The 26328-nt window shown below is 32.4% G+C and overlaps 1 protein-coding gene across 1 annotated transcript in view; it reads right to left on the bottom strand.

The window, feature by feature from the left end:
* Positions 1-26328, bottom strand: part of EYS (eyes shut homolog) — a 1239289-nt gene that overhangs the window by 1124325 nt on the left and 88636 nt on the right. Inside the window, 5 exon segments of the mRNA XM_070419099.1 lie at positions 7606-7772; positions 8110-8150; positions 8584-8708; positions 13051-13189; positions 20926-21091. Of these exon segments, the coding sequence (XP_070275200.1) occupies positions 7606-7772; positions 8110-8150; positions 8584-8708; positions 13051-13189; positions 20926-21091 (638 nt within the window).

The following is a 26328-nucleotide window of genomic DNA, read 5'->3' as shown; positions in this document are numbered from 1 at the left end:
ATCCCTGCAGCTGAATTAAATGCAAATATTCTGGGAATTCCTTTTTTTTTTTTTTCTTTTGTTAATCCTCACTGGAGAAATTTTCCCATTGACTTTTAGAAAGAGTGTTAGGGAGGGAAGAGATGGGGGAGAAGAAGGAGAGAAACATGGATAGGATATCAATCAATTGGTTGCCTCCCACACAGGCCTCCACTAGACTGGGGATGGAACTGTGACCTTTCCGTGCTCTAACCACTGTCAACAACACTGGCCATGGCTATTCTTAAAAGGAAATAAACCTTATCTGACATGATAGGATGATGAGGAAGGAGTAGTATTATAATATATTCTGTGTGAGCATACTATTATATATAACATTATTCAAACAAAAATTTTCACTCAATGCAATTATTCATCTAAGGTACAAATGAAAGGCACTAACCAAATATTTTTGTATAACATTGTAAAGAGCTAGATTACTTTGAATTTTGAAATATCTCTATCCTTGAGTACATGAATGCAATCCATAGATTCATTTTTTTTAAGTATCAATTTCAATGAATTTGAAAATCCTGACAAGACTGCATTTATAGCAAACACAAAATTAATTCCTATAGTAATTTTAACTTAGCCAATATTTTCCAGTAGATTTTGATGTACTTTTCTTTAAGATAATTTTGAAAGATAGTCTATTTCATGTAAATCTATTTGAAATACTTGGAGGTTTAATGAGGATAGCAAAACTGGCTATCAACAAAGGAGGAATATTTTTCTGGACTTAGACATTGGTTTTTAACCTGTGTTTTCTTCATTTTGTATACATGCATCTTTTCAGCGCCTCAATTATTTATAAAATACATTGAACAAACCTTCTTGGGTATTCTCTATATACTCTATACCAGCCGTGGGCAGACTACGGCCCGTGGGCCGGATCCGGCCCGTTTGAAATGAATAAAACTAAAAAAAAAAAAAAAAAGACCGTACCCTTTTATGTAATGATGTTTACTTTGAATTTATATTAGTTCACACAAACACTCCATCCATGCTTTTGTTCCGGCCCTCCGGTCCAGTTTAAGAACCCATTGTGGCCCTTGAGTCAAAAAGTTTGCCCACCCCTGCTCTATACTCTAGGTACCACCTTAGGTAATGTGGATTACAAGTCATTTTAACATGATTGTATATTATATAATATAGCCACAGTTATTTCTTTGTATATGGCACATACACACTGATAAAGCCTAAGAAAAAGAAAGAAAACATAAGGTGAGAAAAAAACTTAAATCATGGATGATAATCTTTGTTCTAAAGTGAAGTGATTTTCAAGTATCCTTTGCCAACTATTCAAAGGGCACTTAAGATAATTATATAAACATGTCAATGAGTTGAGAAGAGCAATGTCAAATCACTTTGCTTGTTATTATTAATGAAAATTAACCTACTGAACCTCAGTCATTACACTCTTAAATTTATATGATGGTAGGTGTTTGGAGCTAGCTAGCATGTTAAAGTTCAATTAGTTCAAACCTTTCTTCTTGTATTTGTGAAAAACTTAGCCATTGAATGCAATTTGCCAAGGGTCATTGAGATTGTTAATGGCAGGCAGTGTGATTGATGCTTTCATATATTCACAGCGCTGGCCTTGGAGAAGGAACCTTAGTTCTAATTCTTCTTTTCTAACTTAATTCATAAGTAAGTTTCTCTGTGCCCTAGTTTTATCATCTGTAAAATTATTAGTACTACATCTATTTCACAGAAGACAATTAAATTTATCCATTACTAAGCAGTAAGACTGTGACCAGCCACAGCAAATGTGCATGTTTACCTGAAATAAAATGACAAAAGGCAGTTACTTCCCTTCAATGACCTCTCCCTTGCCCTGTCCCCCCAAAACAGCTAAACAAATAAATTTTAAAAACCCTAAGTAAAAGCAACTGCCACACCGCATATAAGTTTGCCCGTCATGCATTGTTTAACCATTTTTTGGTAGATTAATTATTAGCAGTGTTCATTCATTTAAAAGTACTTGGGTTGGGATAGTAAATTACACAAGTGTCCTACATATATTAGTAAGATAATTATGTAGTTGTGTGCCTCAACCATCCCAATTTAATCATAATGCTATTTTTTCCATAAATATATATATTTTTAAAAAAGCTTTTCTAAATGGACAGAGACCCTGTGTGAGAATAGGGAGGCCTATCATTTAATTCTTCCTGCAATAATCTCTAATTTAATGAAAGCTAAATAAACCAGGAAATAATGCAGCAATAGAAATATATGATCATGGCAAGAGAGTAGGATTTTTGCAGATAGTACGCAGTGGCCATTTCATGATATATTTTGAAAAAAATTACATTATTAACTAATAGATTAATTAAAGGATGTAGAAGAAATTAATTTAGACTGTCTCCTTCTTTTCAGGTCTTAGCAGTTTAGGACTGTACTACCCTTTACTACAAGGAAGATTTAGCAGGAGAAAAATAGCAGTAGAACTAGAAATCTGCATTTGGCCATAACAAATTTGAGAAAATTAAACCCATAAGTCTACTAATCAATTGGAAATATTGGCAATATCAGTTATCAGTAACAGACCCAGAATGGAAAATCAATTTGCTTACATCACCATGCCTGAGAAAATCAGATCTCTAATTTCTGACTTAAATATAGCCCTCATATTTTTTAGTATTCAATTTGTTAACATCTCTCAAAAATATATATTCTACAGCAAATTAGGTCAATATTTTCTGTTTATAATATATTTCTATTTTCTGTGGCACCCCCTTTACTTCATACATTTGAATTTATATATGTCCTGGCCCACGCTGGTCAGTGGTTGGGCATCGTCCCATGCACCAAAAGGTTTCAGGTTCAATTCCTGGTCAGGGCACATGCTTCAGCTGCAGGCTCAATCCCCAGTAGGGGCATGAATGGGGCAGCCCATTGATATTTTGCTCTCCTCTTCTCTCCTCTCCTCTCCTCTCCTCTCCTCTCCTCTCCTCTCCTCTCCTCTCCTCTCCTCTCCTCTCTCCTCCTCTCCTCTCCTCTCTTCTCTCCTCCTCTCCTCTCCTCTCCTCTCCTCTCCTCTCCTCTCCTCTCCTCTCCCTTCCTCTCTCTCTAAAAATCAATAAAATATTTTAAAAATAATTTATAAGTATAACCTATCTCCACACCTAATATTTTAAAAATCAAGATAATGACCTAACTCTAAGATATGAGAACATATAAAAGGACACTACATTGTTATTGAATGTAGTTATGTATAAAAATACATCCTTTGTAGAAATTACTTAACTCAAAGATACATTGATGTGCTTACTTCTTTGCATCCATACACAGAATAATGGAGGCTGATGACAGTGGTTAGTTATTCCAAATTCAAGTAGGATGATATGATTTTCCAATATGGTTACCAAATTCTAATAAATTTCTGAATAAAACATAATATTTTCTTGATTAACATGAACATTTCCTTTCTGATTAATCCAATGATTATTACATTTTTGTAAAAGTACTTGTGTCAGTACATAAAATGAAGTTATTGGCTCAGATATTTATAAAAAGGCTTTATAATCATATTAACATATATAGGAACTTTTGGAATAATTTAAACCTTGTAACATTTTTTTTAATCATGGAAGTATCCTGTGCAATGAAGGATTAATAGCATTCATCCTCTACCTCCTGCCTGCTAAAGGCCAGCTGTTTCAGTCAGTTCCACTGATTGGAATGACCCTAATAATTTTCAAATTTTCCCCAAAATGCAAAGCCATCCCTTTGAAAACCATTGAGCTAAAATAAATTTATCCAGTTTATTAAAGCACTCATCACGTTTTACCCATTATGTACTAGTCTGACAAGTATTTTTCATCATAATTAATAATATTCATATAAATACTGATATGCCTGCATATGATGCCCAGTGCTAAAATAAATTACTATTATTTTCCTTTTTTTTTAAATTGTCTAAAATTTTATATATATCTCCTTTTTCTCTGCTTGACCGCCCCCTCCCCAACCCCCTCCATTCCCACCCTGGGCAAGCCCCCAGCGCCCCAGTGTCTGTGTCCATTAGTTATGCTAATATGCATGCTTACAAGTCCTTTGGTTGCTCTCTAACCCCCTCCTTCCCCTGCCATTTGTCTCTGGATCTATTCTTGTTCATCAAATTATACTGATCATTATATCCCACATATGAGGGAGATCATGTGATATTTATCTTTCTCTGACTGGCTTAAGATACATTACTATTAAATTGAAAGCAATTCAGTGACAAGTACATCAATTTTGTTAAAAAAAATAAAAAGTCAAGAAAATCATAGTGGTCCACATATATTATTAAAATGTTCCAAATATTTTTATAAATTCCAAGAACTTTAACTTTGAGAAAATAAATTGCACTAAAAGACTTAATAAATAAATCAACTAGAATAGTACTTAAATTTGAAATAAGTGAATGGTATAATTGAAAAGACATAACAGAAATATATTAGGTGAAAGACTAAGTTTAAAATATGGTCTCATTTTAAATATTGAAAGTTAATTTTTTTATCATTTAATGGAAATATATTCTTGGGATAGAAGAAGTTAAATATATTACTCTATTTGTTAGCCTAAATATCAAGATTATAATCTATATGCCTTAGATTCAGTAGATGCTCCATTAATATTGTTTGACTATATAATCACCAAGTTTATTTCATAATTGAGCTATGCTCCAGAGAAAGGTCATCTTAAAGGTTCTGAACAAACAGCTTCATGGCATTTGATGTCTTAGAAGAAAATGTGAAAAGCAATGAAAAAGGTTAGACCTATAAAAACCTATTTAGCTATTATCAAGTAAAATAAAAATCTGGCCCAGGTACAGAAAATCATATTAATCACATGCACACAATTTTTGTTTGACATATGAATCTAAAGCATAAATTCATAGAGAGAGAAGCTATAATATAGTCAAACTTTCACTTTATGTGCATAACACATATATTGGTTTTCAGATGAAAGAAAAAAATGATAACATGATGTATAATTTTATATACATTAGCTAAATTTCACCTCATACTATTATTGACATTTAATTACACAAAACTACTTCTTTAATGAAGTATACTACAATTAATTTTCAGGATGTATATGGACATTACAATATTTACTTTAGAATTGCTTAAATAAATAATCACCTCTATATCATTTTTCTATAAAACTTAAGGAAGCAAGATTATTTCATTTTTCCATGGCAAAATAAAGATGAAAAATAATATATCAACACATGTACATGCAACAGAAAGAAATTTCTAGCCACTAGAGAAAATGTGGCTTAATATATCAAGACTGTTCAAAAACAAGCACACATACATCATATATATGCAGTCCAGTTTACTCCTTTTTAAATATGTTTCAAAGTAAAATGTAACACAAAAACTTTTGCCTGGGAGGCAGGAAAATTTTCATGGTACATTCAAAATTCAATGTAATAAAAAAAAGTCACTGATATTATGGCAAAAATTATAATAGTCTTAGAAATTAATAATTATTAGAGTTCCTGGTTCAGAAGTAATTTAAGAAAACTCTGAACAAAATAGATTTCTGTGGCAAATTCACATAAAGTTATATTTATTCAAGCCTCCAGAAGCTATAGAAATAGGTTTGAAACTATACTTGATTTTATCGTGGACTTCAGATTTTACACTTCAATACAGAACTATTGCTTATAAATGAAAAATAGTGTTTTGGTCATATTTAGCATTACATGGAAAATGTAAGCTCCTAAAATAGCCCTTAAAAGAAACCAGTTTATTTGAAAGTTTCCAGAAAGTCAGCCATAAAATTAATTGCTATAACACAAACTACTTGTATGTTTACAAAGTAAAAATAATAGTTATTTTAGAAGTTAAAAATATAATTGCTTTCTACATAAATAGCTATGAGATGTGTTCTGATTTACCTATAGATGATACATTACAAGGGGATAAGAATCAGATCTTATTTCCAAAAATTTTCCAATTAGAAAGTATTGAATAAAGGTTTAAGAAATGTGTGAATGAGTGGGTTTCATTTTGTTATGCTATTTCTGGTAGCAAGTAGGATTGGTGACTTGAGCATAGATTGAAAGCTTCATATGTGAGTTGGATACACAAAAACTTCAGTCAAGTGTTGAGAAATTTAAATCCAATACAAAACTACCCTTTCCTGAGTGAAAACATAGCTAGGGGACGCACCGCCCCACTTTCATTAAGTTTATGCAAAATTTTCAGAAATGTTTTTGTCTTTTTTAGGTCAAAACTGTGGTAAATACTCAAACCGTTGTAAAATACTTCATTTACATTATGTACTTTAAGCTGCACTCATAGAAAGTATATTTCAATAGTAAAAGATCTATACATTAATTATCAACTCATTGTTAACATTATTATGTTGTTATTGTTAGTTTTCTTCATTCAAAAAAGTTGCTAAATTTAACATTATTATAGTACTATCATTGTTTTATTTAATAAGTTTTAGTTTTATCTATTTTGGGTGTCAGTTGTTTGGCACATATGCTTATAATTGACACATCTTCTGATGTATTAGATCGTTTCTCATTATACAATTTGGTTGGTTTTTCTCTAGTAACCATTTTTTTCTTTTAAAGTCTATTTCATTTGATATTAATATAGATACTCTTGCTTTCAATGGTTGCTATTTGAATGATATATATTTTCCCAATCTGTTACTTTTAACCTAAATGTACATTTAAATGTAGAGAATGTGTCTCCTATAGATGGCATATACTTGGGTATGTCCAGAAATTATCTAGGGTGAAAATCTCTGCCTTTTGATTGAATTTTGGATCCATTTGATTTTAATATTTTAATGTTATTATTTATATAGTTGGGTTTATGTCTGCCATTTTCCTTTTGGTTTTTCTTATGTCTCATGTCTTTTTAATGCCTTTATGCTTCTGATAACACCTCCTTTAATATTAAGTATATAGTTCCAGGTCAAAATTTTAATGCTTTTTTTGCTGTTTTATTTGTTACTAGTGGCTCGGTGCATAAAATTCATGCACATTAAAAGGAAATTAATTAGAGGAAATGTTTTAATATTGTTATTTGCCCTTTCTCTATAATAGAAGTGTCAGAGATGAAAGAAAATTAGTAAAATGTAGTCCCCGCCCACCCACGTGCACCTCGAAATCACACGAGACCCAGACCTGGCCGACCCCACCACCGTCAAGCCCCACCAGAGTGGGGTGCAGCCTCAGGTCCCCTGCCACAGCCTAGTGCCACGCAGCCTCAGGTCACTGCTGATCACTCCTTATGGCTCATTAAGGGAACCCCACCTCTGCTGTGGGCACAGCCAACTTATGTTATGGGAACCCTGCCTCCACTGTGGGTGCAGCCATCTTGTAGCGGTGTGATGGAGTGGGGGTCAATTTGCATACTACCGCTTTATTATATAGGCTTTTCTTGGTAGTTGCTCTGGTATTAACCATATACATCTTAATATATGAGAATCTATCGCAGATTTTATTTACCACAGATACAAACTTTAATTCTAGTGTAATATAGAAAATGTATTTCTATATGTCTATATTCTTTTTCCTATATATGTGCTCATATTATTATACATAATATAATGTGTAAATACCTAGATATATTAAATTCATCTTCATAAATTGCTTCAAGTTGACACTTACTTTCTTGATAGTCAGTTGTATTTTTCAGATACATTTTCCCAGGACTTCTGGGAATAAATAGATAAAAATATCCCTTATTTCCTTCTTCAGTCAAACAAATGCATCCATTTGCACACATCTATAAATAATAAGAAATAGAATATTTTAAATGTCTTGGTGTCTCTGTCTCTCTGTCACTCTCTCTCTCTTGCACTATGCTTGCTGTCACTCTCACTCCCTCCCTCTCCCTTCCACTTTCTCTAAATGTCAGTGCGAAAAAATATCCTCAAGTGAGGATTAACAAAAAAAAAAAAAAAAAGAAAAGAAAAGCCAATCAGTAAACACCAATTCATCCTGCTTATTCATGAACGTTTCTAACTGTTCCCCACAACAAATCAGTAGTAGGAAATACTTTTAGAAAACCTTTCTTTGTTGTTGTTGTTGTTTGCTTTTTAACAAAATAAATGAAATAATACTTTTGGGACTTCAGTCTTTGATGATGAAAACTGAAGTGAACCTAAAATAACAAAAACAGCAAAAATGACTTACTCTTTGCTCCATGAAATACTTGCTCCTAAAAGGTAAAATTGTGAATTAACTAAAATAAGTTACTTACCAAGACTAACAATTTACTCATCAAACTCACTTTAAGATTATCATCACATTGTGCCAACCATACAAAGCTCTATATATAAATTCTTACTGATCATTTCAAGTAAAGCCCCATTTGAAACATATAAATATCTTCTGGTAACTTCTTCCTTCTGAAACACTTGTAAGATTCTGTTAAGGTGTTGTTTTTCCTTACTGCATAAATCTGAATTACTTTTCTTGGTCAATGGAATTGTTCAGTAGTCTTTTGGAGGGGCAACCATGAACAAACACACAGTTCTGTAAAGATCCAGTTAAGATGCCTTCACTACCAAATTTGAGGACCTTAGATTACAAACAGCACCCTGCTGTGAGACCAATGAAGATTCCTCTCTCCAACTGTGACAGTGACATAGGGACAGTTTCAGATCTGAACTCCAATTCCTTTTCATCAAATTCCCAAATGTTAAGTTCAGTTTGTCTCCTAAGAATAAGAAAACATTTTAGAAAATGTTTGATTATAGGATCCAGTTTAATCTAGAGAGATAGACATAGATCTTACAACTTCATCATCTAGCTAATTTAATGAACAGTGAATTTATATGGTCACATGAGTCTGCATTTCCAGGACAAAATTTTCCTTAAGCCACCTTTTCAAAATCCTTTTACACGATTTTGTCAGTTCCTCAGTTGAGATTGACTACTCTTTGGCATTTCATAAGACGTGACATTACACAAGCACCTCCATATACTTTCATGGGGTCCTTTCAGTCTTGGACATCACGCATTCCTTCCTTCATGTTGTAACTCATGTACATACCTTTCTAATTGCTATAATTCCCCCAAGGACAATCTATAATTGCAGTGGCCACTCTGTAGAAGTTTTGACAAGAAAAAAATTGCTCATTTGACAGATGCATTAAAACAAAAAGAAAATCTCTACTCTCATAAGGAGATTTGATGTATAATAGTGTTAGACGTATAAGAACCCCTCGTTCATTTTTACACTTTGGGGATTAATAAGCACTAGGTTTTTAATTACATGGCTCTATGGAATTGTCAAGGGTGTAAATTATTGTTTAAACTGTCCATATTAACAACTTATTTTTGTGGGTGTGTATCTTTGTAAAAATAAGTTTTTATGTACTTAAGCCTCTACTACTCTTTGCAGCTAGGAGATAATTAACTTTTAACAATCATGATTTCATATCAGCCTGAATTTAGCTCCCCTTCACTTCTTTATTTTTGCTTTTTTTTTGAAAAATTATAATATTTATTGACCATAAATATTTTTCTGTCATTATATGTATATTGTGGGACCATTGGTCAGATAGTCAAAAATACAAGGAAAAGGAAAATGATAAACTGTGCTTAAATTATGTGTTTTGTCTTTGCCAAAAATTTAGCAAAGCAGTAAATGTGAATGGGTAATGCGTTTAGTCTTTTATATGAGTAGAAAATTAGGCTCTTAGAGTTTTGGCATAAACTTGAAAGTCTTGATTAAAAAAAATGAACATAGACATTTACTTATATTTAAGAGAGTTTATGGACTTTCCCAATAAATAAATAACTTTTTAGGCAAATGGGAATGATTATAAACCTTGGAAGAACTATTCTATCATAGTTTCATCAGATTAGTAATAATTTTAAAAATATAAAATTGGAATAATTGACATTTTAATAATTTATATAATTTAAAAGGTTTTAATCTTGTAATTTTTTATTGATTCACCTACACTGATGTACTAGAAAGTTTTGCTGATAATACTACAAATCATAAGGACTTAACTTGATGGTGTAAATTGCAACTTCCAAATCCTTGGACAATATCAATATTTTACACTGATATTAAAATGAATTAATAAATTAACATTTAATACCTGAGAAATTATTAAGAAAAATACACAAATATTAATCTCTAAATTTAATTTAAAATTAACCCTATTTCCTATTGAATGCAAATCAGGAAATAAAAATATATAGTAGACACTTTTAAACTGATAGCTCAATTTTAAAAATGAGATATATTTTATTAATCATTATAATTATTCAAAGTCTGTGTATACATTTACATTTTTTTGGCCATCCTATATAATTAATTGATGTACAGTATGGGCGAAAGTAGATTTATAGTTCTGAGTATGAGGAACAAAGTTTATTTTTTTCTTTTAGTTTTTATTTTAATTGAAAAAAATCAAGTTTTAATATATTGAAATTACAGCTGTCATTCAATATTATATCAGTTGCAGGCGTACAGAACAGTGGTTAGACCTTTAGATAAATACCACATGATCTCACTCATTTGTGGAAGATATTGAACAACATAAAGCGATAAACAAAAATAGATCCAGAGACAGAGAAGCATCAAACTGACAGTCAAACCTTAGAGGGAAGGGGGCGGAGATAAGAGATCAACCAAAGGACTTGTATGTATGCAGATAAGCATCACCAATGGTCACTACCATTGTAATTAAAAAAAAATAAAAAAGAAGTGATCTCTTTGATTATTCTAGTACCCCTTGACACCGTACATAGTTACTACAATATTATTGACTATGTCCCCTATGTTGTAATTTACATACCAGTGACTATTTTATAACTGCCAAATTATAATTCTTTTTTAAAATTTTTAAATCATGTTTTATTTGTCAATTACAGTTGACATACAATATCATATTAGTTTCAGGTGTAAAACCTAGTGATTAGATAGGTACAGGGTATGTAGAGGCCAGATGCTGATCATTTGAGAGATTTTAGGAAAGCCCAAAGCCACTGGAAATGGCTTGAATTAGCTTTCAAGTTTCAGAGAATTACCGGGGTGGGGTGAACAGTATGAACCGCTTGATGGAGACTCAAATATGGCACCCCTCTGTCAGTTCTGTGGAAAGGGAGAGCTTAACAAAGGAAGAATGGCTTCTGCCAGCACTTTTATCTGGCAGAAAGCTGCTCCCCCTTTCAGCTTTGCCCTGATGCCAGGCAACGTTTTTGCTGTCTGTATGTCACTGGCTCCTTTCAAGTTTCTGCCAAATCACTGAAGCTCAGAAGAGGTGAGTCCCAGTAAGTTCATGTGTGGGCCCTTTAAGAGGAACTGCCTGGGACTCCAGCATCCATCCTTCTGTCTCCCTCAGCTACAATACCCTCTGATTTTACAGCCCAAAGTTATGGGGACTTTTCTTCCTGGCATTGGAACCCTGGGCTTGGGGGGCCTTGGTGTAGGGCTAGGAACACTTGCTTCTCAGTGGGGAATTCTGCAGCCAAGACATTCCTTGCAATTATAAACTGCCACAAGTGGGTGTCAGATCAGCTGTTTAGCATATCTGCCCCTCCTACCAGTCTCCATGTGGCTTCTTTAACTCCCTAGGCAGTTTTTCAATGATGGTGTTCTAAAGTTTAGTTGTATTTTTCATTTGGTTGTTGGAGGATTTGAGTACCATGTTTCCTTACACTGCCATCTTGACCAGAAGCCCACAGTTAATTTTGTATTATTTATTAATTATTGTATTATTTTCCATATGAACTACTGTATACCTACTTTTACCCACACTGTATATTTATGTTGGCATATTTATGTTTATTTTAATTAACATAAAAGTTGTAAAAGTTAGATAAAATGTGTGATCATGAAAAAATAAAATAGCTAAAACATTTGATTGCTGTCTTCAGGTTTTTTCTTCAGTCTTAAGTTAGTTACTGTAGTTAAAATTGGTAGTTATTTTAAAAGAAAACAAATAAATAAAACTATATATACAGGATAATAAATATGATTTGCTTGTTTTTATCCTAAGAGAAAGTATACATTTAATTAGTAATTTTAATAGATAATGTTCCTTAATATGTTAATAAAGTACAGTATATCCTAGAGATAAAAACTTTAGTCATATATAGCATAGCCATATACCTGTAATTGCCTAAATGCATACATGTAAAACTATATTAAGCCTAATATATATGTGTGTAACTTAAGAAAATAAAAAAAAATGAGGGTATATATGAAATTAAAACATCTAAGGAATTTGAAGTCTGTTTCTCTATATTTGTAATGCCCCTTTAGTTGGTTGCTTTTGAAGTAAACTGTGTTTTTTATAAAATTGGCTTAATGTTAATGGATTTATTAATAAAAAGCTTATAACTTTTTATTAATTTTGTATATGAATAATATCCCAAATATAAAAATAAAATTAAATGTTTTTTTTCTATAAAATAGCCAAATTAGGTTGTGTCTAGAGAAGAGAGGTTATAAATATTCTATTAACTCTAAACTTTTTTAAAAACCTCTGAATCATTTTGACAAATGTTCCTTAAAATAAATATCCTAAAATCATTGTTTCTTATTGTTATTTGTTTGAAAATATTGCCCTAATTTGTACAAGATGAAGGCAAGATGGCGGAAAAGAGGGCCACTTTTGGCATTCTTGTACTAGGCCCCATAATTGTTAGTGGTAAAATTGCACAGAAACTAGAAATTTTCCAGAGACTTAAGTATATTCCAAAAGACAATCATAGTTCTTTATGATCTCTAAACAAAAAGATGGCATAATCATAATTGTGTTTAAGAGGCTTTAATCAGTCAGCAAATTATAACAGAAATAAAACACAAAAAGACTAGAAATAAAATGATTGTTAAAACTCTTCATTACCCTTCTATATTATAAACATAAAAAAAATTGAAAAAAAAAGATTTCCAAGTAGATTGTTGAAAATTTGTTTATGAAGTTCTATTTAAGCTGCACAAATATTAGACTTTACGTTTGTAAACTTAACATTTCTAACTTTTTTCAAATCAGACCAATAGGAATTAAAGAGGAATACGAGAAATGCTACCTTACCTCCATTTTTTTTCACATGGAAACAAACATGGATAATCAATGTCTTCAGATTTGTTCACATAGTCTGCATTGTCACTGCAATTTTCAGTGAGAAAGAAGTAAGCATCAATAGTCACTTCACACTTTTCACCTTCAGATACTTTCAAACAAAAAAAAAACATAAGAAAATAACTTCTCACAAACTTGAAGTCACATTTAAGTACTAAAGAGAATTGTCAAATTAATTGGTCAGATCAATATGACATCTATCACAAAATAAGGTTCTATATCTATAGAGCACTAAATATGAAAGAGGCCTAAAATATAAGGCCCAACCATCTCATTTTAAAATTAGTCTGAGATAAAATAGACTGATGAACAAAATAGATAGAGACATAGAAGCAGGGAACAGACTGATGAATCTCAGAGGGAAGGCCAGGAGTAAGTGGATGGGGTTGAGGGATGGGAAGAGATTAACCAAAGAAATATATATATCCATCCATCCCATGGACACAGACAACAGTGCTGTGAGGACCTGCAAGGGGGGAGAAGAGAAGGTGTGGGTTGGAGGGGTTCAATGTGCAAAAAGGGGGTAATACTTTCAATAATAAAGATAACTTTTTAAAAAATGTAGCCTGAAATACAGAGCATCCATATAAGACACAGTATCCAGGCTAATCCTTTAAAAAATAATCAAATGTCAAATGAGTTTTCAATTAATAACTGAAAAATGATGTAGTTACTATAAACAATATTTATAAAAATAATTTTACATACTATAGTTGTATAGGGAACCACTTCAAAAGAAATTTAAAAAAAAAAAGCATTTGTGATAGAAAAATAATCAGGACCTCATCCTTATTTTCTCACAGGAAGGAATGAAGGAAGGGAATATGCGTGCTTGTGTGTATGTGTAGGTATAGATGCAGATATACATAAATAATTTAACTACTTCACACTCTATTGTTAGATATAATTTCTATGATGCAATAAAAATGAGATTGCACAAAAGTAAAAGATAAGACATATATTCAAGAGGAAATTTAGTAAAAACATATGTAAAGATGGCCCAGACTTAGAATTATTGCATAAAGACTGTAAAATATCTATGATAAATGTGTTGAAGTATCTACAGAGGAAGGTGAATATGATTGCTAAACAGATAGGGAACTAGGGAATGAGAAATCTGGAAACCAACAAAACACACACACACACACAAATGAGATCTCAAAATTGTGGCCAAAAAGGAACTAATTAGGCTGAACTGAGAACCTATTATCTTTTAATAATGAATGCAACATTACAGGAAATGAAAGAACACAGGAGACCTGATAAATCTCCATGTAAACATAGATACACCTCCTAGTAAATAGACCAATAATATTTGGTAGAGAGATATTATTTATCCACAGAATCCTATAGCTAACACTATGATTTTGGATTGCTTATGGTTAACAAACCTAAAGTCTATGGTTCATGAAGCATGACTTTCTGAAAAATATCTTGTAAGCTTTGCAAATGACACTTGAATTCTAAGGTGGAGATGGTTTCCAAGCTGAAATCTCCTTGCTGTGTGCAGATCTAATTTAGAAATCTCACATATCACTCTGGAAAAAAAGGAGGAAGCTAGGAAGCCAGCATAATGTTCCAATTCTTTTTGACATTACAGGTATAATTTGACTGCTTACAATCTTATAATTATAGAAAATGATTAGTATATTAATAATAAAATAGTCAATGAACGGGTCTCTTAGAGATGAGACCCAAGAAATGAAAATAATCAGTAAATTTAATGTCAATAAAAATCATACCTTTAATGTGATGAAAATAATTCAAATATGGTATGCTGTTCTCATGTAATAAATTGATGAATGTTCCTTAATATTTTTGTGAGGAGTTCAACTAGTGATTCTTCGTTGAATATTAGAAATAACTTGTATAGAAAACCATATATTTCCATGATTTTACTGTTGTTGAAATATTTTTTAAAAACTATATTATTTAATTATTTGAGCTTTTGTAGGATTATTCACATTTTATATCTATTATTGAATCATTTTGCCAACTAGCATTTTTATACATTTTATCTAATTTGTCCCAATTTATAAGTCAATATTTTGCCATAATGATGTACTTGTTAAATATTTGAATTTAACTGAGATATTATTGTCCTTTTCTCCCAAAGCCTCAAAAGAGGTATTACTGTAATAAAACAAATGCTTTAACCCACAGAGGTAATGGAAGGGGAAATAACAGTGAGCACATATCCTCCTATATAATAAAACCCTAAAATGCAAATCGACCGAACAGCAGAATGACCAGTTGCTATGACATGCACTGACCACCAGGGGGCAGATGCTCAATGGAGGAGCTGCACCTTGGTGGTCAGTGTGCTCCCACGGGGGAAGCACAGCTCAGCCAGAGGCCGAGCTCATGGCTTAAGAGTGCAGTGGCGGTGGCAGGAGCCTCTCCTGCCTCCGCAGCAGCTCTAAGGACCCCTTCGGGGATATCCGCCTGCTGGGTTAGGCCTGCTCCCTAAGCCAGCAGACAGACATCCTCCGAGGGGTCCTGGACTGCTAGAGGCACACGCCAGGCTGAGGGCCCCCCCCCCCACACACACACACACAGCCCTCAGTGCATTAATGTTGTGCATGGGCCCTCAAGTATTTAACATGTTTAGCACCCAGCCTGTTTTGTCTTACAGAGGGAAAGTATAGTGTCAGTCACTGGTGACTGACTGGGTGCTTAACGTGTTAATAATTTTTGAGAAGCTTAAAAGATATGGTGAATAATGTTAACTACAATTACTGTGGTGATCACTTTTATTATGTACAAATATAGAATCACTAGAGGCCCATTGCAGGAAGATTCCTGCAAGAATAGGGCTTCCTTGGGCCTATTCCTGCAAGAATAGGGCTTCCTGAGGCCAGAGCAAAGCAGAGAAGGGAGCTCTCTAAAAGCATGGTTTCTCTGTAAAAAATTTTTTAGATTTTTTGTGTTTGTAAATATACTATGGCAATATTTAAAGTTTTCTCAATTTTGAATTTACAATCTTTGTTAATTTAAGTCCTATGCATTTAAATATTGAAACTGCTTTGTACATGACATGTTTCTCCTCCATTATGCCATTTAACTATTTCTTATTTACATAAAAGCCATTTATTTTCATGTATATATATATATATTTTTAAATATTTTATTGATTTTTTTACAGAGAAGAAGGGAGAGAGATAGAGAGTTAGAAACATCGATGAGAGAGAAACATCGATCAGCTGCCTCCTGTACATCTCCTACTGGGGATGTGCCCGCAACCAAGGTACATGCCCTTGACCGGAATCGAACCGGGGACCTTTCAGTCCGCAGGCCGACGCTCTATCCACTGAGCCAAACCGGTTTCTGCTCATGTATATATTAATAAACATAATTGTTACTGTGAAAATGTTTTGAAAATATTATGTGTAATATATGTAAATATACTAAACCATATTTTAAAATTTTTCTTCTAAACTAATTTTTAAAAAAAATCTTGATGTTAGGCTCTAAAACCATAAATGGATATAAAAATAATAGCAGGTATTTAACAACAACAAAAAAAGACTTGCAAGTGAAGCAGTATAGTAATAAAAATACTTTTAAGGAAATTATTGTTTTTTTTACTCTCTCAATAATTATAACAAAAGTAATTTATAATGAATATATTATAATTAATATCTTGTACTATCTTCTAGCACAAGTAATAACCACCATTTCATAAAGAAAAATAAAGAATTAAAAGTAATATTGGTTTACAATGCAATTCACAAATGCAACAATCACTACTCATTTCAAGATGTTCACTAGCACATATTAAATATTTTAAATGTATATGTTTAATTTAGTCACCTAAACTGTAATGTTCACAAGCTTTAAACAAAAGGAAAGTATAAAAAGAGAACTTATCTCCTTTTTGCTATGACTTTATCTTTTCTTAACTATAATTCATACTTTTTTATTTCACTTCACAACCCATTATCCACTCTGTCAGTATCATCTTTTCTCCAACCTAATAACACATATAATGAACACAGATGATGACATTGAAAAGAAACAGTGCATGTCAGCTCTTTCTCAAGTTGTGCATCATAGACCAGTTGTCCTTGAAGGGGCTTCTCCTAATTAATTACTATCCTTATTTGTAGAGCAATCATATTGGCAAGAATTGATTGGGCGTGTAAGGCACTTCATTTAGTTGGTAGAAAATTCTCTTAATTAAAATAATTTTACTGCTGGTAAAATTAATGCACCCCATGCAAACTTGCCAGCTTGATTTTAATGTTTTTCTTCAATATTATTTTATGGAATAATAGGAAATAAGATCTTAATAGCAACAACTAGAAAATAAATGAGAATTACATAAAATGTGTCATTTTATTTACATTCTTTTTTCCTTTTTTTTTGCACTTATTCTAAAATCTGTTTTTGAAATCACTACCAAAAGTAGTTGCATTGTTTAAACTTTGTACTAACCATAACAAATAATTTTTGTGCCGCTACTTAAATATTTGTTGACAATTGAGCTGTATCACATTGAATTCTTTCGCTTGGACAGCCAAAGTCATTTAAAAATATCAGATATGGAGGTCACATAATTTGTATCCTATATAATAAAAGGCTGATATGCTAAGTGTCCAATCGTCCAGTTGGCCGTTCAACCAATCAAAGCATAATATGCTAATCATATGCTAAGGCCACACAACTGCTCGCTATGATGTGCACTGACCACCAGGGGGCAGCCAGTCAATTGGTCGACCAGTCACTATGACAGCACTGACCACCAGGTGGCAGATGCTCCAACAGGTAGGCTAGCTTGCTGTTGGGATCTGGCTGATCAGGATTGAACTAGACGGGCCGGACAGCCTGGAGCCCTACTGGGGTCCCTCCTTGGCTGGCCAACTTCCCATATCCCTCCCTGTCCCTGATCATGCACTGGTGGGGTCCCTCGGGCCTGGCCTGCACCTTCTCACAATCTGGGACCACTCAGGGGCTGTTGGAGAGCCGGTTTTGGCCTGATGGCGGAACAACTGGTCGCTATGACACACACTGACCACCAAGAGGCAGATGCTCAATGCAGGAGCTGCCCTCTCGTGGTCAGTGTGCTCCCACAGGGGGAGCACTGCTCAGCCAGAAGCCAGGCTTATGGCTGGCAAGCTCAGTGGCAGTGGCAGGAGCCACCCACGAGTACATGAATTTCATGCACCGGGGCCTCTAGTTTAGTAATAATTACCTATGTTGATTAAGGTTTGAACATAGATTCATGAAGTTATAATTAAATATGCTTATATTACTTTGATGATAATTGCTCAAAGCTGATTTATCCATGAAAAATTTTGACTTCATATTATCCCTATGTCCTAGAAAATATATGTTGTCCTACTCATTTATAAAATTGATTCTATTTGCTTAAAGATAATTTTACCAATGAGCAATTTTCCTATTTATTACTGTTTTCCTTAAAATGTTTGCTATTTTATTGTTGTGAATATTATCTTTAGTAATTTTTAGTTCTCAAAGAATTTCAATGTTTATTATTAAGTAAATGTATGCATGCATCATTCCTACATTGAGACAAAGGGAAATCAAGCATAAAAATGATGTTGGCACTGAAGTCCATGAACTGATTTGGTAACAATAGATTATGCTTCTCAATCTGCAACATTAAAAGCATTTGGGGAGGCTGGACAGATTTCCTATGTCCACCTCACTACAATGCCAAATTGTTTGTTCTGTAGTGGAAGTAGAGCTATAAGTATCATTTAAAAGCCACCTCAAGTGACTGTAATATGTGGCCAAGTTTAAACCTCTGAGCTAACACAACCCTGAAATAGTGCCGAGACCAGATGTTTTAGGTAACTTCTCTATACACAGTTGTTGTTTGTTTTGTTTGTGTACTTTGTGAAACAGCAAGTATTTATAACCCAGTCTCTAAAGTTCTTTTTATCATTAACAATCTAATCAAGAAGCCATTGCAATCTACTACCATGTTTGATCTTCAGAGTGATTTACTTAATGAACCGATAACTATTTCTGTCATTAGGAGTTGTTAACTCTCCAGAATAGCATATTAGGAACATGATGAAATAAATTATCATGTTTTCTGTTTAAAAGACTAATTGTTAGTTTACTTCTACTTTGTTTTGATGTTATAGTAGTATTATAAGTGCAGCTGCTGCCAGTTGAATACAGTAAGCCATTATTTGAGAATAGACATAACAAATCTAATTTGCTGATTGTTGATAAATTATAATTCCAAAATATCATTGTCAGAAGAAATATTCCTTGATAGAATTAATTGGACTATCATACAGTTTTCAGAATGTGAATTAATTTGCATAAGCTAAGTCAAATAGTATTCAAAGTGTAATCAAAGAACAGAAAAGTATGCTCATCAATACAGGTTTTGAAATAGGAACTTGCAGTATGTAAAACAATTAAAAACATATTTAATAAAATGTGTTAGACTTATTTCATTTCAAGTGTTAATGCCATAAAACTAGAATTTCTGTTTATATCTCTACCATTTGCTCTCTGTATACAATTCATAAACAAGAACTTCTAATTATTTTAGCTATGATTATCACACTCTACTGGTTTTACCCTAATCTATTTCTCCACTTTATCTTTCTTATTAAATGTGTCAAACTTTCCAATGATTTCACATTTCTTTTAGAATAAAAGTATGAATATTTTAAGCCAATATTTTAATTCTAGCATTAAAATATTTCTCTCCCCAACCCTTATTTTCAGTCTTGTTCTCAGAGTTCCAGCCAGGCCTTCAAAGGATTTATCTCTTCTAATTTTGTATTTTTGTTTTCTGGTTGTGGTGTTTTTGTGTTTTGTTTTGTTTTTCTACCTGCTTTATTGGAGATATGATTGACATACAGAAAGTTATAGATGCTGAATATATACAACTTGATATGTTTGAAGATAAGTATATACCCATAAAACAATAATCACAATCAATATCAAAAACTTATCCATCACCTCTGAAAAAATTTTCCCACCCCCTTTGTTTATTTTGTTCATTTTCATTTTTTTATTTTTGTGACAAGAACATTTAACTTAAGATCTATCATTTTAGCCAATTTAAAAATATTACATAGTATAGTATTAATCATAGTCCTATGTTGTACAGATTTCCAAAACTTATATTTCTTGCATAACCAAAACATTATATCTTTTAAACATAGTTTCTGTTTATGTTTGTTTTAAGCATAATTTCTTCAATTCTCCAAATCCTCAACTCTGGTTTCATTTTCCATATCTCTGTGCCAGGGTCATTTTATCATGGAAACCTTATCTGACCTCCCAACTTACTCTCCCAATTGCTCATATTTTCTTTTCTTTTTTTCCCTAAAAATAGTTTCTTTAGTTATAAGTAGTCATGGGAAAATATTTCTTTCTGTAGGAGCCTTTACTTCATTTTACAATCATACATTTATCACTGTATTTGCCCAATAACTCACCAAAACAATAGTGAGATCTATGAGAATAGGAAATAGTTCTAGTTTTATTCACAATTATACAGGATGGAGCCAAAGTAGGTTTATAGTTGTGAGTACACAAAACAGAGTTTATTCTTATATTATTATTTATTAATTATTGTATTATTTTCCATATGAATAACTGTAAAACTACTTTTGCCTCTCCATGTAGTCAACCAGAATTCCAGAAATGTAGTAGGTAATAAGCATATGTCTACTAAGGGAACAAATAAAAAAATAAGAATATTAAATTCATTTTTTATTTCTTTTGTGTTTTGAGATATAAAATATTTTGTGTGATTAGAAAATGAATACTTAACCCAGCAAATGTTGAATTGATTCAGACAATTTAAAAATAAACAAATTATTTGATTACCTGTAAATCCCAATTGCCACACATATTTAAATTTAAGAGAATGAGGAACTATAGTTTGGCAAATATCATGGCTGATAGATCCACCGTAGCAAGGGTACAGAAGGATTAGGCGAACATTCTTCAGAAACCAACATGGATTTCTTGCGCATCCTGGGGTGCAAATATACTAGGAAAAGAAAGTAATGAAAAATGATACATATCTTACTGAAATGTTTCCATATATATTTTGGCTTATAAAATACACAGCTAATTTCTAAAACTTACAATGTATAAGTGTTTATAGGACACACCTTTTAACACATGTTTTGTGTGTTTCTCCTATTCTTTTAACTTCTCTTTCTGTACCATATTTCATCATGTTCCTATTTAAAGTGCCTATGTAATATTTGTTTTGGCTTTGACTCACTCCTCAGTCTACAACTATAGTCTACAAACTTCCATCTGCTGGGCTACAATTTTTTAAATCAAATGTAATTGTGGTAAACATTAACAGACACACTACTTAGAACACATATGACCCAATAGGATTATCACAATGAAAAGCCAAGGTACTATTTGAATTTGTTGGCTTTTAAATTTAAATCATTTGAAAACATTTTAATGTAATCAGGGTTTATTCCCTAATAAGATAATCTATCTATGGCAATCTCTAGCATTTTCAAAGACAGAATTCATAACTGTTTTTACCCACATTGAAATTAATTAAATATAAGCAATTTAAAGTTACTCTCAAGCCATAATTAATTTTAATACACAGCACTATACTGAGGTTTTAGGATGTAATAAACCAATAAACTTAGTGTAAGCTCTGGAGACAGACTAGGCTTTATATTCTGTTTAGAGCATATCTTAAAATTATTTCTACTTCTCTGATTTTCCAATGAGCAAATTCTCCACAAATTTGTCAGTGGGAAGCACAGCTGAGTAATGGGGCACAAGGAATCACTAACATCTGACAGTTCCTTTAATCCAATGACCAAAAAACTAAACTTTCTTCTAATTGTTTTAAGTTATATCAACCTTCTCTTTTAATTCACAATACAATTTCTTAATGGATAGACAAAGTATGAATCTTAAATTATATATGACTACTATATAGCTAACTGGAATCAATACTAAATATTGAAAATAATCAGAAAAAATAATCATTTAACTATATTGAATAACTACCAAAAGAGTACAATTCTATCAAACATTTCTAAGTCTTGAGATCACCAAAATTTTTAACCCATAATTTTATACTAAGACTTAGAATTTTGATGCTTCAGATGGTATCAACTAATCTTCACTGTCATTGAACATGTGTCTTATTGGACTTATGTTCATCATTGACCTGAAAATATGAAAGCATAATATATTTGAATCTATGGCTGCACAAAATAAACTTAACAAAGTAGCATATTATGTAGACTCATCTCTGCATCTTAAACCAAATCAAGAAGAAAAACCTGAAAAACCTTAGCTTAAAAGTCATCTCTTAAGTTTTTGTTTTGCTCTGTGTGTGTGTGGGTGTGTTTTTTCAACTAAGAAAATTAGAGAGAGCTGCACTAAAGATATACAACCATCATTGCTATCTGGAATATTCAGGAGTGAAGAATCCATTGAAAATAAGACTCCACATCTTCTGTAATAACTTTTGGGGATATTGACCAGTAAGGAGTAGATGCCGCTTAATAAAGACATTGCCAAGCAAAATAACGGGAATAATGTGGGTCCCTGCTCCCAGAGGTGCTGTGGTGCTCACGCTGTTATTATTAATATCACTGGGAGACAAAATAGGGCTCTGGCTTTTTATGAATAAAAAACAGTCCCTCAAAATTGGTTTCAAGGAAAGTCAGAACCATTTATCTGTTATTAGACCCCTCCATCCTGAATGAGGACACTGAAGGTATCATGACTTTAGGCAAAGTTTGGATTCATAGGTGGATATTTGGGATGGGAAATTAGAGCTCTTATTACCATTAATAAATAACTGTAACAACAAAAAATTGCCATTGAATTAACAAAGTGTGTGCTAGGAATAATTTATTTTATGAGAGAATATAGAGAAGTTATGTAATTCAAATGCAGGTCCATTTCTGAACCTGAACTCTCATTCATGACTTGTGTGTTTATGTGGAATTCATACACATATGCACATTCCACAGAAACAATAGCTTTGATGTACAATATAACCTTTAAAGCAGGTTAATAGAACATGAGTAAAGTAAATGTTAGAATAGAGAGTTTTGAACAAGTAAAATAAAACGTCATTTCTAAATAGCTCCAAGTTTTCATGAAAATATAGCATAACTCTTCTTACTGATGAGTTTTATTTTGGTGGACTCATTCTAGTTTATTGAGAGAATCATAATTCCAGACAATATTCCTAAGAGATAAATGGATGCTAAACCATTGATAATCATGTAGTGATATTTATGTAGAAAATCATTTGTTAAATTGACCACAAATCCAATTTTTTTCCCTCTGAATACTGCTACTTTATTTAAAAAATGATTTTCAATAAATCAAATTCTTTCTGGATATGGATTCCAAAAATATTGCTAATGAGTAAAAAGTAGTCATCCAGAATTTAAGTGGACATGGTAACTAATATACTATTCACTGACTATTAAAACACTATTTTCTTATTTCTCATAATCTTAAATAGAAAATTTAATGACTCAGAATCAATTGCATGGCAGGACTGACATTTTTTTGTGGAATTCAGTTATTTTACAGTGAAATGAATTTCCAGTAGAATAAATGGTCCTCTCTATCATTAAGATGCCAAAAATTCCACACTGACCTCAGGTGACAGGGTAATATTAATTTTTCTCCATCAATTTTATTTGTACCCATGGGGGTATTAAAAAGTTTATATGAAAACACTCAGTTAGCTATTATTAATCTCCCCAGATTAATACTTAGAATTTTTAGTACTACCTCCCATTGAATTCATGGATTAAGGAACAAACATTTGTTCAAAAATTTGTGGATGTCTAAAAACTGATTTGAGCATTTATTAAGTTTCAAACTTTATTCATGAAATAGAAAAATAGCTCTTTATGTAAAATGGGTTCACTTGTAGTAGAGTGAATTTAGGGTGACTACCTCAACTGTTTGCCTGGACTTTACATTTTTAGCATTGAAATGCCTGTGTCCTATCAAACTGGTATGGTTGGTTGCCTAAGTAGATTATATATTCATAGTATTATTTCTGAAATGAAGGAGGATAAGAAACATTTTCAGTTAGTATATGATTAGAGAGAAAATAATTAGTTCTTGTAGGCCTCTTTAATGTGTGTTTGTGTGTGTGTGTGTTTGTGTGTGTGTGTGTTTATGGGGGGGTTAATTACCATAACATAACCTATCTAACACACTTAGCAAAAGTTCCCTCCATCTAAATGTGAGACTAAATTTGGTACTGAGGGTTATTTCTATTTTGAAATATTTATCAACTTTATTACATTGGCTCTAATCTTATAAAATATATAACTCATAATTCTGTAAGAAAACTAAAATTACATTTATTGCAATAAACTTTAGTTGTTTATAGGGTGCCGAGAAAAGTATACATTGACAATAGCAATTTTAATTTTCTCATACTTGATTTCCCATTTATTTATAAGAATTGAAAACAGTAAACAATTCAGAATTTGTACTATTTCTTTTGGAAGTTAGTAGGGTGCCAGAGGGTGAGGATCTACAGATAATGCATTTAGAAATGAACATCTACCTAAATGTTGACAGAGAACTAACTGGAAAGCATTATGCTAAGTGAAATAAGCCAGTCAGAGAAAGATAAATATCACATGATCTCACTCATTTATGGAATATAATGAACAACATAAACTGATGAACAAAAACAGATCCAGAGACAGAATGTCAAACCTCAGAGGGAAGGTAGGGGAGGGTGGGGGTAAGGGGGAGAGATCAACCAAAGGACTTATATGCAAATGAACACAGACACCAGGGGGGTGAAGGCATGGGTGTGTGCGTGGGTGGGGGGGGTAGTGGGGGGGTGAGGAAACATATGTAATAACTTAATCAATAAAGAAATTAAAAGTAAAAAAAAAAAAGACTTTCATTCTTGGCCCTCATGAAAGTAAGCAAGTTGGACTATATTAAAAATATTAAAATTCACCATGACATACTTCTCTGAGGTGATTCTAGGTGATTTTCTAATTTCTTAAGGTCTTTCATATATCTACCTTTTATATAAGGAGTTTTAATGAGGAAATTAAGGTACAATATGCTTCTCAGGGTCAATTAGGGTCATTTTAAAGTTGAGATCATTCACCTAGATGAGAACACTGGGCTTTTAATATCATTACTAAAAAGATAGAATACCCATTTTAAAACTATGCCTGAGCCAGGTATAACTTGTGTAGTAAGAAGAGAGGGACCTAATTTTTAAAAACTAAAATATAATTTGTTTCCTAATTCCTGTATTCATTGTTCAAAGAAAGATGAGTAATTTTAATTATCTTTACATGAAAATTTGACTGGGGGGTAGTGCATAATTATGTAGTTAAACTTTGTACCTCATTGTAAAAAGTTCTAGTCATCAGCGTGTTGTCAAGCTGAAGTTTTTGTCAGTTGAGACAAAGTGGTCATCCATCTGCCTGTAATTCTAGACCCCTAAAAAGTTCTGTGTCCCATCCCAGATTTAGATAGAAAAATGTTATAAACAACTTGGGAAAGGAGGTAGAAAACATACTTAACATATTTAAGTATATGTTTAAGTATTCTTAAATATGCTGAAATATTTATGAGTCTCTCTCTCTCTCTCTCTCTCAGTTTGAGGAAACAATTCCTTCTTATAATAGGTGGACACTATTGTCAAACTAAACTTTGAGTGACTATTACAAACATGAGATAAGATCATACTCTGTCTAGTTCAACTGTGTGTGCCTGGAGCACAGAGTTTCCACAAGGTAGGTTTTAAATAAATATGCTTTCAAGAGAATAGTTAGTGATATCACACAAAGACCAGACGCAAGGAAAGAAACCTACGATATTAAAAACAAAGGATAAAGACATTTTCAATCAAGATACCTGACTAAGGATTTCACTAAAGCTTATTGAGTAAGAATGAAAATTAGCTAACCCCTGGGCCTCTTTAATACCTGTGATTATATCTATAATCAAGATGTTGTCTCTAGTAAATTATATGTGGTTCTCCCTGTGAACTGTGCATTGCCTCATTTTTAATTAATGCTTTTATTGGTCCCTGAGAGTACCGGGTAAAACAATTACTTCATACATTGTTAAAGATAAATCAGAATTATGTTGACCACGATTTATAAAATTAGATGCCTCTGTTGGAAAGAACACCATTTCTCACAAGACCTAGTTCAATGCCTGTTATACAAACCAAGTAGCTGATAAGACCCCATTTCATTCTTGATTGTATCATGG

This window comes from Myotis yumanensis, unplaced genomic scaffold (genome assembly GCF_028538775.1).
Source record: "Myotis yumanensis isolate MYYU_CA2020_CCGP unplaced genomic scaffold, mMyoYum1.0.hap1 SCAF_6, whole genome shotgun sequence".
Classification (NCBI taxonomy): Eukaryota; Metazoa; Chordata; class Mammalia; order Chiroptera; family Vespertilionidae; genus Myotis; species Myotis yumanensis.
This window is presented reverse-complemented; position numbering and strand designations above follow the sequence as displayed.